Source organism: Micromys minutus (genome assembly GCF_963924665.1).
Source record: "Micromys minutus genome assembly, chromosome: 22".
In the NCBI taxonomy this organism is placed as follows: Eukaryota; Metazoa; Chordata; class Mammalia; order Rodentia; family Muridae; genus Micromys; species Micromys minutus.
Window position 1 is genome coordinate 13295753 of NC_137957.1, and position 16728 is coordinate 13312480.

A 16728-nucleotide genomic window follows, 5' to 3' on the forward strand; every position below is an offset into this window, starting at 1 on the left:
CTTGACACAGCTAGGGTCATCTGGGAGGAGAGACTACAATTGAGAAAACTCCTCTATCAGATTGGCCTGCCTCCATCAGATTGGCCTGTAAGCAAGTCTGTAGGGGCATCTCCTTGATTAAAGATTGATGAGGGAGGGCCCAGCTCATTGTGGGTGGTGCCACCCCTGAGTGGGTGATTCTGGGATGTATAAAAGTGTCAGCAAATCAGTGACCAGAGCTCCTCTGTGCTCTGTTCTTGGTTCTTGCCTCTAGGTTTCTGTTTGAGTTGCCGCTCTGATTTCCTCCGGGAAGGTCTCTGACCTTGAAAGTGAAATCAGCCCTTTCCCCTAGGCTGGCTTTGGCTACGTTGCTAATCTCGGCAGCAGAGAGGCAGACAAAGGGCTCTTTGTGAGCAGAGCTGATGCACAGCTGGTCCCTTATACTTGCTTCTCCCATTGCTGTGACTCATACCACAAAAAGCAACCTTAAGGCCCCACCCCAACATCTACCCCATGGATAAACGGCTGGAGCTGGTGAAGGGGCCGGCCCTCCAGATCCAAAACTACACGCTCTCCATGGCACTGAGCAACAGCAGGCCATAGCTTAGAAAGTACATTGTGGCCAGGCAGGCACAAGTTCATGGTGGTGGCTGGACACATCTGGAGTTCTTCACATCTGGGAAGACCACTGAACAAGAGTGTCCAGCCTCAGTTTTTTTTTTTTTTTTTTTTTTTGTTCAGCTTAGGATTCTAGCACTCGAATGGTGATGTTTATATTCAGGATGGACTTTCCTGTTAAATTCTCTCTGGAAACATCCTCTCGGACATGTCCAGAGATATGTCTTCTAAGTGATTCTCAATCCAGCCAAATTGACACAGAAGATGAACAAGTCTACCCCCTTGTCACCTTGAAAACCAAATGTTAGCACTTTATGTCTTAGCAGGGGCCGAGGGAGCAGCAGGAACAGAGAGGGTGGAGCTGATACTCAGCAGGTGAGACCACCACCAGGGTGGGATCTTCAGGGACTGAGATGTGGAAGACTCCAGCCATTGCCCGGAGCCCAGTCTTTAGGTCAAGGAAAAACCACTTAAAAATAGTTTTCTAGGAAAGGACCATCAGCCTATCTAGTCTAAAAAGATTCTTGTTTATTTTATAAGCATGAGTGTTCTGCCCACTACAACACATGTTCACTGTGTGCGAATGCCTGGGGTCCACGGAGGCCATGGTGTCGGAGCCCCTGGAACTGGAGTTACAGGCTGTTGTGAACTGTTGTGTGGGTGCTGGGAACTGAGCCAGGGTCCTTCTAGGAACAGCAAGTGCTCTTGTCTGCTGAACCATTTTTTTTCTCCAGCCCCTTCATCAGGATATTTGGTTGGCTTCTATCAATAAATAATAGCATTGATCTGGAGTGGCTGCACTTGTGGAGCCGTCACCATGCCTCTGGTGTCACACCCTACTTTGGAAGAGGAAAAGAGAAAAACATAAGAAACAGCCGGTTCCAAGCCCAAATTCTTACTTCATGGATGTGAAATGTCCAGGTTGCTACAAGATTACTACAGTTTTCAGCCACGCTCAGAGGGTGGTTCTTTGTGTGGGTTGTTCAACTGTCCTGTGCCAGCCCGCAGGAGGAAAAGCCAGGCTCACAGAAGGCTGTTCATTTAGAAGAAAGCAACACTAATCATCTATACAAGTTCCTGAATTTGTGTTGTTCACAGAAAGCCTTATCAACTTCAGTTACTCTTCTAATTATTGTTTGATTTTATAAAGTCTACAATAATGATCTCCTATATTTGGTGTCAGCTTTTCAATAATGTTTTAATTATGGACAGAAAAAGGGAACTGATTGCATTATTGATGAACATTTGCTGGTGAGGGAAACTGGACAGTTGGATCGGTGAGTGGGGAGCCATTACTTTTTGAGAGTAAGAGAGCCAATCGGATCCTTTTCTTCATGCTGAAGCAGAATTAATTTTCAAGCTCTGGTGTAAGCCCAAGTGCACCTCCCCCACCCTTACTGGAGATAAGGACTCTGTCTAGCCTCAGCTGTCCTATAACTACAGCTCTGTAGACCAGGCTGGCCTGGAACACACATGCCTGCCTCTGCCTCCTGAGTGCTGCGGTTAAAGCATGCAGGACCACACCTTTTAGATAGCCTATGCTTTGCTAACCTGCCATTGTCTTTTCTTTTCCCTTCAAAAATAGCAGCTCCCCAGTTCTCACTTAAAGGTCCTCCGCAGGCATTGGGAACGGTGGTCTCCTTGGGGAGAGCTCGTAGTCAACCACAAGGTCATCCATGGAACTGAATTTGATTCAGGAAGCTGATGGTGAAGTCCATGAAAGTTGTCAAAACACTTTCAACAAGCAGACTTGGAGGGGCATGGTGTAGGTTCTTTGGTGCAGGAGCCTAACACACCTCTCAGATGGCAAGAGGGTGCTGGATGCCGGAGTTTCCCTGCCTGCACATCGCACTTGGAATCCTCAGCTGTAGTCAGTTGCTTTGTGGGGTCACTCCTGTGTTTATCAGAACAGGCTGGCTGTCCCTTATCTGAAGTGCTCAGACTAGAAGTGACTAGAAGTTTGGAGATGTTTGCATTGTATACAATGAGAAATCTTTGTATGGAGCACAAGTCTGAAGATAAAATTTATAAGTCACACAATGTTTCTACTTGTATCTGAATGTAGCATTTTGCCTTATTTTGAATGTGTCCATGTTTTGTCTGTAACCCATTACATGGTCAGATGTGAGATTTTTTTTGTTGTTGTTGTTGTTGTTGTTGTTATTTCTTTTTTAGATATGATGTTGGCACTCTAAAATGTTACTTTGTATCAAGGCTTAGAGATGGTCCCAAATCTGCAATATTCCTGGGTTTTAGTTTATTTAGCTAGGATCTCATGTAGCCTAGGCAGGCCACAAATGCACTACTTAGCCAAGGATGATCTTGAACTTCTGACCTTCTTTGTCTCCCTCCTGGGTGCTGGGATCATGTTCCACCACATCCTGTTTATGTGGTGCTGGGGACGGAACTCAGGCCGTACTAGGTGAGTTACATTCCCATCCCTGCATCACACTTTTGTCTGTCTCCAAGGTAGATGCTGTCTCTCCCAGTCGCCCTGTAAGGAGCAATATCTGTCTCTCTGGTCTCAGCGTGCTGGAACTTCAACACCTTCAATTTGGGACCGATGAGTCATTAGGTCCCCATTTGAGACTTGTCAATTTTACTTTTGTTTTCCAGACTGTTTATTCGATGGCCCCGTTCCCTTTCCCGCAGTTGGCAGAGTTGAGGGAAAAGTATACCTACAACATCACACCATTTCCAGCCACAATTAAGCCCACTTCAGTTGCTGGGTAAGTTATTTTTCTTTCTTGTTTACATGATGGAAGACTTAATATCTTTTTAAAAATTACTTTCATATTTTTACAGTCCAGTCGTTACCCCCCACCCCAGGTCTGCTCTCTCAGTCATCCTATTTCTCCTCCTCCCATCTCCAAGAGGATGCCCCCCCACTACCAGGCCTCCCAAGGAACCTCAGGTCTTGAGGGCTAGGTGCAGGAAGACTTGATATGTTGATTTGTTATCATAAGTTAATATTTATTAAGCCCTCGAATATACACAGACTTACTTGGTACTTAAAATCTGAATGACTCTTTCCCAAAGGTTTATAGACTTAGATTCAAGAGATCTCGGTAATTTCAACCGTGTGGAGCTGCGTGCCAATTAGCGAACAAACTGATTGGGAATACCCTTTATAATAAAGGTCAGAAAGCCACACACTCGTGCACACTCACGTGCACACACACACATATACATGAGTGAATGCATGCACACTTACATGGATGAGTACATAGAGGATCTAGGGTGGGAAAATTTGACAGAGAACAATCAGTGGTCTTGACCCAGTGAAATAGTTAAGAGAGAGCTGCACCTCACACCACACATCTGGATGAATCCCATTAGATTAAAATGCTAAGTGGCAAATAAATATAGAAAAAGAAATACTTAGCAGAAGAAAATGTCAAAGAACTCCCCACCCCCTTCTTTGGAATGGAGGCAGACTTAGTACCTGACTAAACAGTTCAGAAATGGAGGGGAAAATATCTGATTTACATACATTAAAATAATGTCTTACATGACCTAAACCAAAAATGAACAGGCCCTCTATAACCAGACTGAAAAAAAAATTGCAGAAATACATTTTTTAACTTCTAAAAAACAGAGACTGATCACTCTAGTATACAGACTTCTTAAAAATCAATCAAAGATGGCCACCATGCTAATCAAAGCATGGGGACAAGCAGGTAGGGCAACTCTATTAGCACTAAGAGAAACCCAGTTTAGAACAACAGATTCTCTTTTATCTGTTGGTCTGTCTTCACCTGTCCGAAGGGCATAAATCCACATGCTTGGTCATGCCTTCTGTTGGTAAGGCTGTGAAGACGCTAAAAAAAATGGAGATCTATTTCATGTGCACCAATGTGCAGCGTTTGAAATAGGTTAAATATTTACCTTTGATAGCTTTCTAAAAATACATTTTTATGTACTGTGATGATTTCCTCCGTGTGTGTGTGTGTGTGTGTGTGTGTGTGTGTGTGTGTGTATTTAAATGATATCCACCTCTCCCTCCCTCCTCCAGTTCTCCTTGGCAGCCAAAAGTCGCCTCCCAATGAATGGCCTCTCTTTCTCAGACTCCCGAGTTTGATTAGCACCCATATGCACATGGGTGCGAGGCCAGCCATCTGAGCAATGGCGGTCAGTGATTACGTGCTCGAAGAATGGCTCTCCATGCTCCAGTGTTCATTAGCTGCATGGGGTGGGGATCTCATGAGCTGCTTCCCCACCTATGCTGCAATTTGGACTGGCTTGACCTTGAGCAGGGAGCCACAGCTGCTGTGAGCTCATGAATGTAATGGCCATGTCATGTCCAGAAGACAGCATTCATAGCGCCCCTCCCATCCTCCAGCGCCCCTCCCATCCTCCAGTGCCCTTCCCATCCTCCAGGACTCCTTCCATCTTCCAATGCCCCTCCCATCCTCCAGTGCCCCTCCCATTCTCCAGGGCTCCTCCCATCTTCCAATGTTCCTCCCATTCTCCAGTGCCCCTCCCATCCTCCAGTGTCCCTCCCATTCTCCAGGGCTCCTCCCATCTTCCAATGCCCCTCCCATCCCCCAGCACCCCTCCCATCCTCCAGGGCTCCTCCCATCTTCCAATGCCCCTCTCATCCTCCAGTGCCCCTCCCATCCTCCGGGGCTCCTCCCATCCTCCAGGGCTCCTCCCATCTTCCAATGCCCCTCTCATCCTCCAGCGCCCCTCCCATCCTCCGGGCTCCTCCCATCCTCCAGCACCCCTCCCATCCTCTAGCGCCCCTCCCATTCTCCAGCGCTCCTCTCAGTCCATCCTTATCCCCCAACTAGTCCTTATCCCCCTCTTAGTCCCCATCCCCATCTAACAGTTTGAAATCTCCACGTTAATTGCTGCCCACAGTAAAACCAAACTTTGACCACGGTTGTAAGCAGCACTCCATCCGTGAGCATAAACATAAATATTTATAAAGCAGTTCGACAGTGTGAGCACTTAACAAAACAACAATAGCAGGTCCTCCCACCCTTCAGCCATAGGCTTTGCCCAGGTGTACAGCACCAGTCATGAATTCCCTCCTGTGGAGCAGGATTCAGATCCAATCAGAACGTAGTTGGTTTTCCTGCAACTGTCATGCCATTTTGGGCATATCTTCCCCATAGTCCGGTGTAGTGCGCAAGGTCCACCACTGGGTAAGATAGTGCACGAAGACAGATGCTTATACCTGTGATTTAGAGATTATTCAGGCTTTGCGGCAATCTGGCAGCATTTCCCTTTACTCGGCAATTCTATATATAAATTCCCCCAAAGACTTATTTTTACACATGCAAAACAAATTATAATTTTTGCCCTAGGATAATACTGGAAACCACTCAGGTGGGTATCCTTTAGCAGCTACGAACATGGGCTGCGTAGATTTAATACAGCTATGAAAAAGATCAAGGAAGCTCTATATAAAATGTTGAAATTGAAATATGTGTGTGTGGGGGGGCTGGAGAAATGGCTCAGCAGTTAAGGACACGGACTGTTTTTCCAGAGGCCCTGAGTTCAATTCCCAGCAACCACATGGTGGCTCACAACCATCTGTAATGGGATCTGATACCCTCTTCTGGTGCGCTGGTGTGTCTGAAGACAGTGACGGTGTACTCATATACATAAATTAAATAAGTAAATCTTTAAAAAAATATTTTGTGATTGAAGGTGCAGAGGGATATGTGTATGTATATATACATATATATTCAGGTTTATATAAAAATACACACTATACATAGATAACTAGAGAATACAAAAAAAAAAAAAAATCCTGCTAATAAAGTTGACCTATGGCAATTAGATAGGACAAGACCCAAGGAAAAATTGGCAGAGGAGAACAGGAAAGTTACAAATTACACACACACACACACACACACACACACACACTGTGTGTGTGCAGATACATACACAGACTCACGCACACACAGAGAATCACACACAGTCACATACACTATTTAAATTCTGTGACTCAATTCCTTTAGAAAAACTGGTATTTTTACTATTACCCTTCCTTTCTTTATATTTTTCAAGGCGACACAGTAAGGCCAGAGATAGCGACGATGAGAACGACCCAGATGATGAGGATGCTGTCGCTAGTGCCGTGGGGTGCCTTGGACCGCTTAGTGGGCTCCTGGCACCTGAACTGCAGAAGTACCAAAAGCAGATTAAAGGTAAGGAGGGGCCTCATTCAGACCCTGTTCACTCAAACAGGGCATTATTACCGTGTCCTGGAGACGTCTTAAGTGATTCTCTGAGCGGTTACCACAATCCATAGCCTTTCTAAAACCGTTTTCTCCGCGGGGTTATCCTTTGGCAGGATCTGCCTGTATTTCGTGTTATCCACACAGTACGCCTTTCATTCCTGTTGCGGTAAATATTTAAAAAGCGGCGACCAGTTCCCGCACGTTCTGCTCCGCACTTTCTCTGCTCTCTCTGACCTCAGCGCATACCACTCCGTGCTGCCCACCCTGGTGGCTCCAGCGTGGCACCCCATCACACTGCTTTCCCTCACAATTCCCTTGGTGGGTTGCCACCTCGCCAGTTCCGCAAGTTCTTGGTGCGTCCTGCCACTGCACCCTCTCTTCAACTCAAGCCATATAGAACATCCCACACAATATCTCTGATCCAATTGATAAGATATAATTTTCCCGTCCAGACAGCATAAAATCCTATACAAACTCATCCTTTTAAAATATTCATAGCAACCTGTATCTAAGTAGAGACACGCAGAGGATCATCCTCCTCCCCCAACTTGCCTCTTTCCTCTCTTGCTCCTTCCTCTCTTCTAAAACTTTGTCCCCGCCCATCCTTTCTTCTCGTCCAATGACAGGCCTCGTTTTATCCTGGCCCTGCCTCCCAGCGTAATGACATCATCTACACGTTCCCTATATAGTTAGTTACCCTTGCTTCTGCTTGTTCTTCAGCTCTGGCTGCTCCCTCTTTGCCAGCGCAGAGCGTGTAGACAATGCCTCCTCCTGGGGTTTAATTTGGTTCACCAAAGACTGGCTTTCTTTCGTGTTAGGACTGGATATTTTTATTTCTTGATGACAAAAAACTCATCCTTTCACAAGATATTGCTAGAATCTGCCCGGAGCCTTGGGCTCATACTGCTACCTTCCAAAGCAGCAGAGCATGTTTGCCTCCTCTACCTCACATCTCTCAAGCCCTTGAGGATGGCTCTCAATGTCTCCTAAGGCTCTCCTAAAGGCCCATGCTTAGAACACGTACCTGCCCACCAGCCCGCCTGTGCCCTGCCTGCGCCCACCTTCCTTCCTGTGCCCACCCACCCACCTTCCTGCCTGTGCCTACCCGCCCACCCGCCCATCCTCTCACGCTGAGCCTGGAGCCTCACACAAGCTGGGGAAGGGCTTACTTGCAGAGCTATGTTGCCAGCCCTCTTAAAGAGCTCGTTTCTCCTAAGATAGGATTCTAGACCTTTTGGTAGTCTATGAATCCACTCTAGAAGTTCTGTGACTTGGTATTGTCTCTGTTAAATGTGGTGCTCTGGATCAATGACCACACTTTATTTCCCTCACAGAAGTGAATTCCTCTGGGCTGTACAGTATAGTCTAAGGAGTTTTTAGAGGCAGCCTGTGGTTTTCCCACTGGGACCTTTCCTGACTTGGGTAGCAGCTCAGACTTAGAATATTACTCTGTCTCTTCTAAGAGACCGATTCTTTTGTCCAAAGAGGACAGAAATGTGCATTCAGAGACAGACACATAGGCCCCTGTGCATTATCTTTGCCCCCTACCAGCTCTTCTGTCTTGGCTTTATTGAGCCCTCTGATTTTGTTTATTGTTGTTTATTATTTAAAATGTGGCTACTGGTACTGCTCTTTTGGTTGTGGCAGTTTTGAGCATATTACCTAAGCCTGGACTCATTTTGAGATCGTTTGAAGCAGTCTTTGTCTTACTTTTCTATTGCTATAAGACACCATGACCAAGGTGACTCATGGAAGAAAGAGTTTATTTGGGGCTTACAGTTTCAGAGAGTTGAGTCCATGACCATCACAGCAGGGAGTGTGGCAGCAGGCAGGCAGGTGTGATGTAGCCAAGAGCTTACACACTGAGGTAGGCACAAGATACAGAGAGCACATGGGGATTGATGACTTTTGAAAGCTCAGAGCCTGCCCCCTCCTTCAATAGGCCACACCCCTTAATCCTTCTGAAACAGCTCTACCATCTGGACACCCATTATTCAAATATAATGAGCCTCCTATGGGGGCCATTCTCATCCAAACCACCATAGTCTCATATATCCTGGGCATTGCCTCCTCCTTCCAAGCGCTGGGACTACAGGCGTGCCCCACCAAGCCTGGATTAGATAGTACTGAGGATCGACCCAAGAGCTTTGGGCATGTTAGGCAAACACTGTACCAACTGAGTTACATGCCAGCTTCACTTTGAGTTCTCACCTGCTTAAAGACTGGTTCATATCTAGAAATTCATTGAGTTGGATAGACTTTGGGTTTGGCTAATTCTGGCACATGTTTTTATTTATTTGCAAGGTTTTCTTTTTTTATATATAATAAAGTTTGTACAATTATAAAAAGTCCCACTGGGAGGAGGGGGGAAGCCTGGGTGCACACTGCTCTGTGTGTGTGTGCACGCGTGTGCATGTGTGTGTCTGTGATATGTACTCTTTCTTTTACCTTTTAAAACAAGCTTTGAAAATCTGAGCCCAACAAGTGTCCTTTGATTTCTGTAACACACTGTCTATTCCGTTTCTTGTCTGAATTTCAGCTTTTTGGTTGTTAGACATGGAATCAATTATTCATGTAAAAGCTTTTAAAAAAGATTTATTTATTATGTACACAGTGTTTTCTCACATGTACGCCTGCACACACAGAAGAGGGCATCAGATCCCATCACAGATGGTTGTGGGCCACCATGTGGGTGCTGGTCATTGAACTCAGGACCTCTGGGAGAGCAGTCAGTGCTCTAACCACTGAGCCATCGCTCCAGCCCCCAGTGTGAAAGGTTTTTTTTTTTTTAAATGTTTTATTATTTTGCTATGTAGCTTTTTATTGGCCCTTCTTACTTTTAAGGATTTATTTTACTGATGTGTGTGAATGTGTGTGTTTGAGTGCCTATGCACATATGTGTGTGGATGCTGTGTACATGCAGAGGCCAGAAGAGGGTAGTCAGATCTCTTGGTGCTGGAGTTACAGCTGTTTGTGGGTTGCTGAGCTACCTGGTGGGTTCTGAGGTCTGAACTCTGACCCTTCTCATTGCAGAGCAACAGCTCCTAACCACTGACTCATCTGTCTCCCAGTCCTAGTCTGTGGTCTTGGCCTCTGGTCAGGTTTTCTTTCTGTGCAATTACAGACCAGGGTAGACATCACTCTCTCATAAACAGTGCTTTCTACTAATTTTGTTCAGTGTATCCATTCTTGTGGTTCTCTTCACTTTAGAGAAGTGATTTTTCAGTAGCTTGTGAAGTAAATTTACAGGATGGCCAGATTTCCCTCAGAGACATTCCCAGCAGGTATCAGCTGAACTGAGATCTCTGTCTTTCACTCGTTCCCAGACTCAGTTTCACGTAGCACTTTAGAGACGTCTGGTTTCTTCAATACTCGTCTAGGAAGCCGGTGAACACATACACCAGAACAAGGCTTTCTCGTTCTTGGGTGTGAGCTTGATTTTACTTAAGGGACTGTTGTTCCACTAGTTTTCGGTGTCACACGGTCAGAGATCCTATCAAACAGAGCATCCTTAACAGACAATCCTTGTTAAATTCGCAAAAGAATTTGCTTCTTGTGGCACGATGGTCCAAGTCTCATACAGTCATAAAAGGTGTTGCTTCTTAAAAAATGTAATGAAAATGTACCTGTGAAAGCATACAAATAGTTAATACATTCTTGGGCAGATGTTTGGATGCTCACACAGTGGCTATCACAGGACATCTTGGTTCTATACTTTTCTGAGGGCTTTTTAGGAAGCAGCATTGACTGGAGATAGTTGATGGTTGATTGTATGTCTACATCATAAAAAAAAGTGCCCACAAAAATCTGTAGCCACAGGGCTCATTTCAGACCCACAAGCTCATTAGAGAGTGCAGAAGCAAATGGAAGCCAGTAGCAGGTGAATTCCAGAGGTTGGTTTCTCAGTTTAGAATGTCTTAGAGGTTAAGACCGGCTGTAGGGTGGTTTGTTCCCATTTGCTGGTGTCCTCTCCACTGATTTTGTGTCCCTCTCTGTCCCTACCCCACCCCCGGCGCAGAAGGGACTGAGGAACAGACCCTGAGATCGAACAACATCGCAGAGCTGAGCCCGGGAGCGATCAATTCCTGTCGAAGCGAATACCACGCAGCATTCAACAGTATGATGATGGAGCGGATGACCATGGACATCAACGCCCTGAAGCGGCAGTACTCCCGGATGAAGAAGAAGCAGCAGCAGCAGCTCCATCAGGTGTACATAAGGGCAGGTAAGGGGACCCTTCCGTCAGTGTGAACTCCATCCCAGGATTCACATTACTGTGGCAGGTACCCCACACAAGCAGAGTAAGGGATCACTTTGTCTCACAAGATGGCTCACAGTCCATCATGGAGGGGAAAGCAAGGTGGTAAGAGGGGGCTGTAGTGGGGCGGGGTAGGGGCCGTAGGGGGTGGAGTAGGGGTCGTAGGGGGGTGGGGTAGGGGCCATAGGGGGGTGAGGTAGGGGCCGTAGGGGGCGGAGTAGGGGCCGTACGGGGGCGGGGTAGGGGCCATAGGGGGGTGGGGTAGGGGCCGTAGGGGGCAGAGTAGGGGCCGAAGGGGGGGGGAGCAGCAGGAATGTGAGCAGTTCTCAAGCTTGGCCTGCAGTCAGGGAACAGAGAGAGGTGATGCTGGCACTTGGCTTACTTTCTGTCTTCTCTCCTTTCATGTTTAGTCCAAAGCCTCAAGGGATGAGGCTGCTGTGTCAGGGTGGGTCTTCCTTCCTCAGGGAATCTCTCTGGATACCCTCACAGCTATGCCCAAGGGTGTATCTCCCAGGTGATTAGAAGTCTAGTGACAGTGAAGATTAGCCATCCCAAGCACACACCGGTATTGGACAGTGCCATGTCTAGAACCTCATTTTCAACTTTATTCTATCAGGATCTAAAGAAGAACAGGACCTCGGGTTCTTTTTAGGGCCCGAGGAACAGGCCGTGGATGGTATCATATCTTCCTTACTGTGTGTCTTTGCCAAGAGGGATTTACAAATGATTAAAATGCCACTGAGCTACGCAATCCTTGGACTTGAAGAATTTTAGAAATTCAAGCGTATGGGCCGGTGAGATGACAGAGGGGAAGTGGGCCTGAGCTCAGTTCCTGTACTACAGGGGAATGGCTCAGAAAGCTGACCTCTGACCTCCGCGTGTGTGCAGCGGTCCACATATGTCTGTGTTCATATGAACGTGAACAGGCAAACAAATAAGCAGGAAGACATGTAAGCATTTGAAAATAGAATATAGTCATCTGTGCATTCATAGGTTAAGTCAGGTTGTGGTCTAACAGACACCATGACCATGGAAGGTGGGAAACAGAAAATCAAAATCTGTGTCTCATGATAAGCTCGCTCCAGTGTCTTGGGACTGTTTGAAAACAGCGTGATTTGGTGAAAATACTCTTTTCCAAGGATTGCTCAGCTTCTTTTTCCCTCTATAATCTCCCAAATCACAGTGAACAATCCACTTTGCTGTTCAATGTTTGCTGATTTGGGAATGATTCTCCTGTTCCTAATGAAAATGTTGCCGGTCCAGAGTTCACCAAAAACATAAATTTGGCATATGGCTTCAGAGCATGTGACTGACCTTGGACAAAAACTGGAAAAAACAATTGGAGAAAACATCAGGAAAATACTAGGGAAATCCTGAAGGCTCTTACTCCATCCATGTTGAATCATTAAGAAAGCAACCATGAAAGAAACTCACAATGACAACCTTTTAGCTTTCAAAACATCTGCCCCCACATTTCCTTGGCTTGTCCTTAAGTCTCCCAGGAAGGGTTAGCAGGTTAGCATTTGCTGGGGGTTTACAGCGATTGTGAGCAGTCAAGCCAGGGCATTGTCATCTTCCATGCAGTCTTTCTTCAGAGACATCTTTGGGTTTTAAAGTGGTCCAATGGCTTGCAATTTCATCAGGAATCACCAAACTAGGGAACACATCCTGCCCCATACTTGTTTGTATAGTTTTTTTGTTTTGTTTTGTTTAGATAAAGTTTTATTGTAACACAGCCATTCCCATTTATTTACACCTTGTTTAAGTGCTTTAATGCTACAGTGATTAAAAGATTTACAGCCTAGAACATTTGCTGATCCCTTCTCTAGAGCTCCCTTTGTTGTCCATAAGTATGGAGAGATTGCTGCTCAGAAATGAGGTCACAGAGCATTGGCTCTTTGAGTTTAGGATGCCTGCACAGTCATTTAGGGGTTGGCTGAAGTTCAGGATGTGTTTTAGCAAGTTTGCGACTGCTTCTTGACTTTGAATAGTAAGGTTTTAGAAGAGGCAGCAGCAGATGAGATTAAGTATCTGAATTACCTTTAAGGCACAGTAAAAGACTTCAGCTTCTGAGAATAGAAGGGCATGATATGAAAGTACATGAGGTACCAGATTCCCAGGGTAGGGAGGGCCTGAGATACCAGATTCCCAGAGTAGGGAGGGCCTGAGATACCAGATTCCCAGGGTAGGAAGAATAGCAAGTCTTTAAGACCTGAGAACTCCTGTTTTCTTGGGGAAGATTAGGAGAAACACTTTTTTGCAGAGAGTATGATGAAAGTGTTGAGAATAAGAAGGAGCAAAAGGACAGTAGTAAAGATTTGGATAAATCACTGAAGGGTCTGAGAGAAGAGGGAAAAGGAGGAATAATTATTTAGTGACATCAAGGTCCCAATGGAACAAGAAGTCATGAACTTGAAGGGCTGGGATTGGGAGAAGAGAAGACAGGCCTTAGATCTGGGGTTGGAGTTTCCCTGGGGTGTGGCAAAGGCATAGGAATGCTGGGTGCGTAGTTGTTAGTGTGTTACAGTTCAGCCGAGCTGCATACATGTAAAGCATTTAGTGGGCAATGTAAGGATGAGGAGGAGCTACGAGAAAGTAGAACAACCAGGAGGCAGGCATCTACCAGCGAGCAAGCAAGAGGTGAGAGAGAGAGAGAGAGAGAGAGAGAGAGAGAGAGAGAGAGAGAGAGAGAGAGAGACAGAGAGAGACAGAGAGAGACAGAGAGACAGACAAAGAGGGAGAGACAGAGACAGAGAGAAATGTGTGTGTGTGTGTGTGCGCGCACGTGCACGTGCATATGTGCATGCATTGGTGGCAAGATTTGTGACAGAGCAGTGGAGGGAGAGCAACCATTAGAATAGGCAATGTGCCTGTTCATCCCAAGAACAGTAAATTTGCTTAGGAAGATGGCAGCTTATGAGGTAGAGACATGTTTTCAGTGAGATTGAGGTGTGACCGGAGGTAAATGATTAGAGTTGAGAAGGGAAGAGGGAAGTCAGCTAGATGGCACAGGCATCAGGGAGAAAGAAACCTTTGCTGAGATGGAGAGACTTCTCCTCAGTGCTACTGGCCACCGCCCTCATTTCTGGAGCTTGTGGTATTAAATGCTACATCACGGCTAGGAACTTGGTCACAGCCTCATGATGAGGCCAACAAGGCCATCAATGCCCCCTAGACCATTTCTGTTCTAATTGTCTTTTGGCTCCCAAAGCCCATTGAGCTGAGGGCATAGTTTTCATATTTAGGGCCCGGTAATGGGACAGTGTGACCCCACTATACTATTCCCTCTGACAATGTCTTCCATTCTGGGTAGCAGGCCACTTTGCTGCCTCTCAGAATCTGATGGCCATAACTCGTGTATTGTATTATTTTTAATTTTTTTCAAAGATTTTCTAGATAACCTGACCTCTAAGGTACTTTTTCAGAGACAGACACTGTAAAAATTATTAGGATATCTGAGCTTTTCTTAGGAACATATGGGGTCAGTAGAGTCCCTGTTCTGTTTTAGGTCTGTGTTAGATTTTTCCTAACTGACTATAACTGAGAGGAATAGTTTGAATGGGGTGCTGATTTTAGTTTGTGGGTCACGAGGTTTCACACTGTGGTTGGTTGGCTCCATGTCCATGGCCGGACGTAGTGAAGAAGAGGGAGCGGAGGTTGTCATGCCAGAGAAAAACTACTTGAGGCCCCTCAGCCAGGAAGCAGAGCCACAGGAAAAGAGACTGGGAACAAGATCCACCCTTCAATTTCAATGGCATGCCCCTCCTGGTGACCCACTTTTACAGGGTCACCTTCAACCACCTCCAAACAGTTGATACAGTTGTAAATTCTTTGGGAAACAGTTAACTCATGGTGTTAGGTCAATTTCATGATGATGTCAGCAGCGATTGGGATCTACCAGCTGTAGAGTAAGACTTCTATACAAGAGCCCTTTGAGAGAATATACCCATTTAAACCATAACACACCCAGTCCTCAGTGCTCTCTTATCTGAAGAGAGAGGGACTGGGCATCCCAGGCACTAGGGTTGTCAGTTTCTACTGTCCTCAGTCACATGGCTCTGCCAGCACCTGCGAAGCTTTGGGGAAAGATTTGGAGAAGAAATGTTCCTTGAGTTTGTCATTAAGACAGATGTGTTTCACACAAACTTTCAACCTTTCTTTCAGACAAAGGGCCAGTGACCAGTATCCTCCCATCTCAGGCAAATAGCTCTCCAGTGATAAACCATCTTCTGCTAGGGAAAAAGGTGAAAATTACAAACAGAGCAGCCAAGAATGCAGTCATCCACATGCCTGGCCACGCAGGAGGAAAAGCATCTCCTGTTCCCTACGAAGACATTAAGACAAAGCTCAACTCTCCATGGCGGACTCACATCCGAGTTCACAAAAAGAACATGCCAAGGACCAAGAGTCATCTGGGCTGTGGAGACACCATAGGGCTGATAGAAGAACAGAACGAAGGCTGTAAGGCCAGTAGCTTGGAGTTTCCCTCCAGTTGTGCAGTCACATCTCAGAGTGAGGGCAGCAGCGGTGATGGTGGCACTCCGAGGACAATCGAAGGGCAGTCTCCAGAGCCAGTATTTGGGGATGCTGATGTCGATGTGGCTGCAGTTCAGGTGAAATTAGAAGCCTTGGAACTGAACCAGAGGGATGCCACGGCAGAAACTGAGCCCAAGGTGCCCTTTCCCTGCCAGCAGCATGCCCCAGAGTTAGCCGATGCCCCTGGAGAAAATCAGACTGCCAGCAAACCTCTCCCGGGAAGCAACTCAAAAACTCCCATCTTCAGCCCCTTTCCCAGTGTCAAGCCACTGCGAAAGTCAGCCACGGCCAGGAATTTGGGATTATATGGCCCTACTGAAAGAACCCCAACCATGCACTTCCCTCAGATGAGCAGGGGCTTCAGCAAGTCAGGCATTGGGAACAGCAGCACCAAGAAGCGATGACGCCTCCGGGTGGCTCGGTGTCTAGACTCACAGGGCATGGCGGGCTAAGCAGGCTAGCCAGGCCCTCCCTGTTTCCTTTGTTCAATAAAAAGGAACTGAGACTTTCAGAGCTGAGCACCAACAGCCCCATCCGACAGGAACCGGAAGTTTCATGGTGGGAACCAGATGGGACCGTTTCTCATCTTCTGGGTAACTGGGAAAGTGGATTCTTGTGACTAAATAAATCTCGTGCTTCTCAAGTATGGAGTTTTCCCAATTTTCCTTGTGAGCTCTTTAGAAAAAGACAATCTCTAGACTGTTATGCCCTCTTCTGGCCTTCTCGGGGCTTTTTTGGGATCCCTGAAACAACACATTCCTTGGCATTTCTGTCCTCTGGACATAACTAAATACTCAAGCATGAACGAACACCAGCTTGCTAGAACTAAAACCGTAGAAAGTAAGTTTCTTAGTTGCAAAAAACGTCCTGATGTTCCTCTTTCTGCTTTGTTGGGGAGGGGAGGGAATTTGTGTGTGTGTGAGCAAGAGTGCGTGCGGGTATGTGTGTGAGCATGTTGTGTGTATGTGTGTTTGTGTGTGCGCACATGCACAAATACTTTAATACCTGTCTTCAGATTATTTTTATTTATATGCTAAAGCATAGCAGAAATGTAAAGATAGCCTTTCTTTAACTTCCATTTCTACCTGTGAAAAGAAAACCTTTAAATTAGTTGAAACTGAAGTTAATAACCAAATGGAAGAC

At 46.1% G+C, this 16728-nt stretch overlaps 2 protein-coding genes across 4 annotated transcripts in view; both read left to right on the forward strand.

Annotated features, from left to right (window-relative positions):
• TBC1D30 (TBC1 domain family member 30) overlaps positions 1 to 15989 on the forward strand; it is a gene marked incomplete at both ends in the record, with an annotated part of 72809 nt that extends 56820 nt beyond the window's left edge. For 2 of the 3 annotated variants that reach the window (XM_080935305.1, XM_080935306.1), the window contains 4 exons: positions 3214 to 3326; positions 6619 to 6758; positions 10810 to 11016; positions 15214 to 15989. In XM_080935305.1, coding sequence (XP_080791431.1) covers positions 3214 to 3326; positions 6619 to 6758; positions 10810 to 11016; positions 15214 to 15989 — 1236 coding nt within the window. The remainder of the gene's footprint in view (positions 1 to 3213; positions 3327 to 6618; positions 6759 to 10809; positions 11017 to 15213) is intronic. The other variant, XM_080935307.1, reaches the window with a different exon arrangement.
• On the forward strand, positions 1500 to 1658 carry LOC308434678 (small ribosomal subunit protein eS27-like; the record flags this gene model as incomplete). Its single annotated transcript, XM_080935055.1, has 1 exon — positions 1500 to 1658. The coding sequence occupies one exon, from the start codon at positions 1500 to 1502 to the stop codon at positions 1656 to 1658; it is 159 nt and encodes a 52-aa protein (XP_080791181.1).
• Positions 15990 to 16728: the final 739 nt, after the last annotated feature.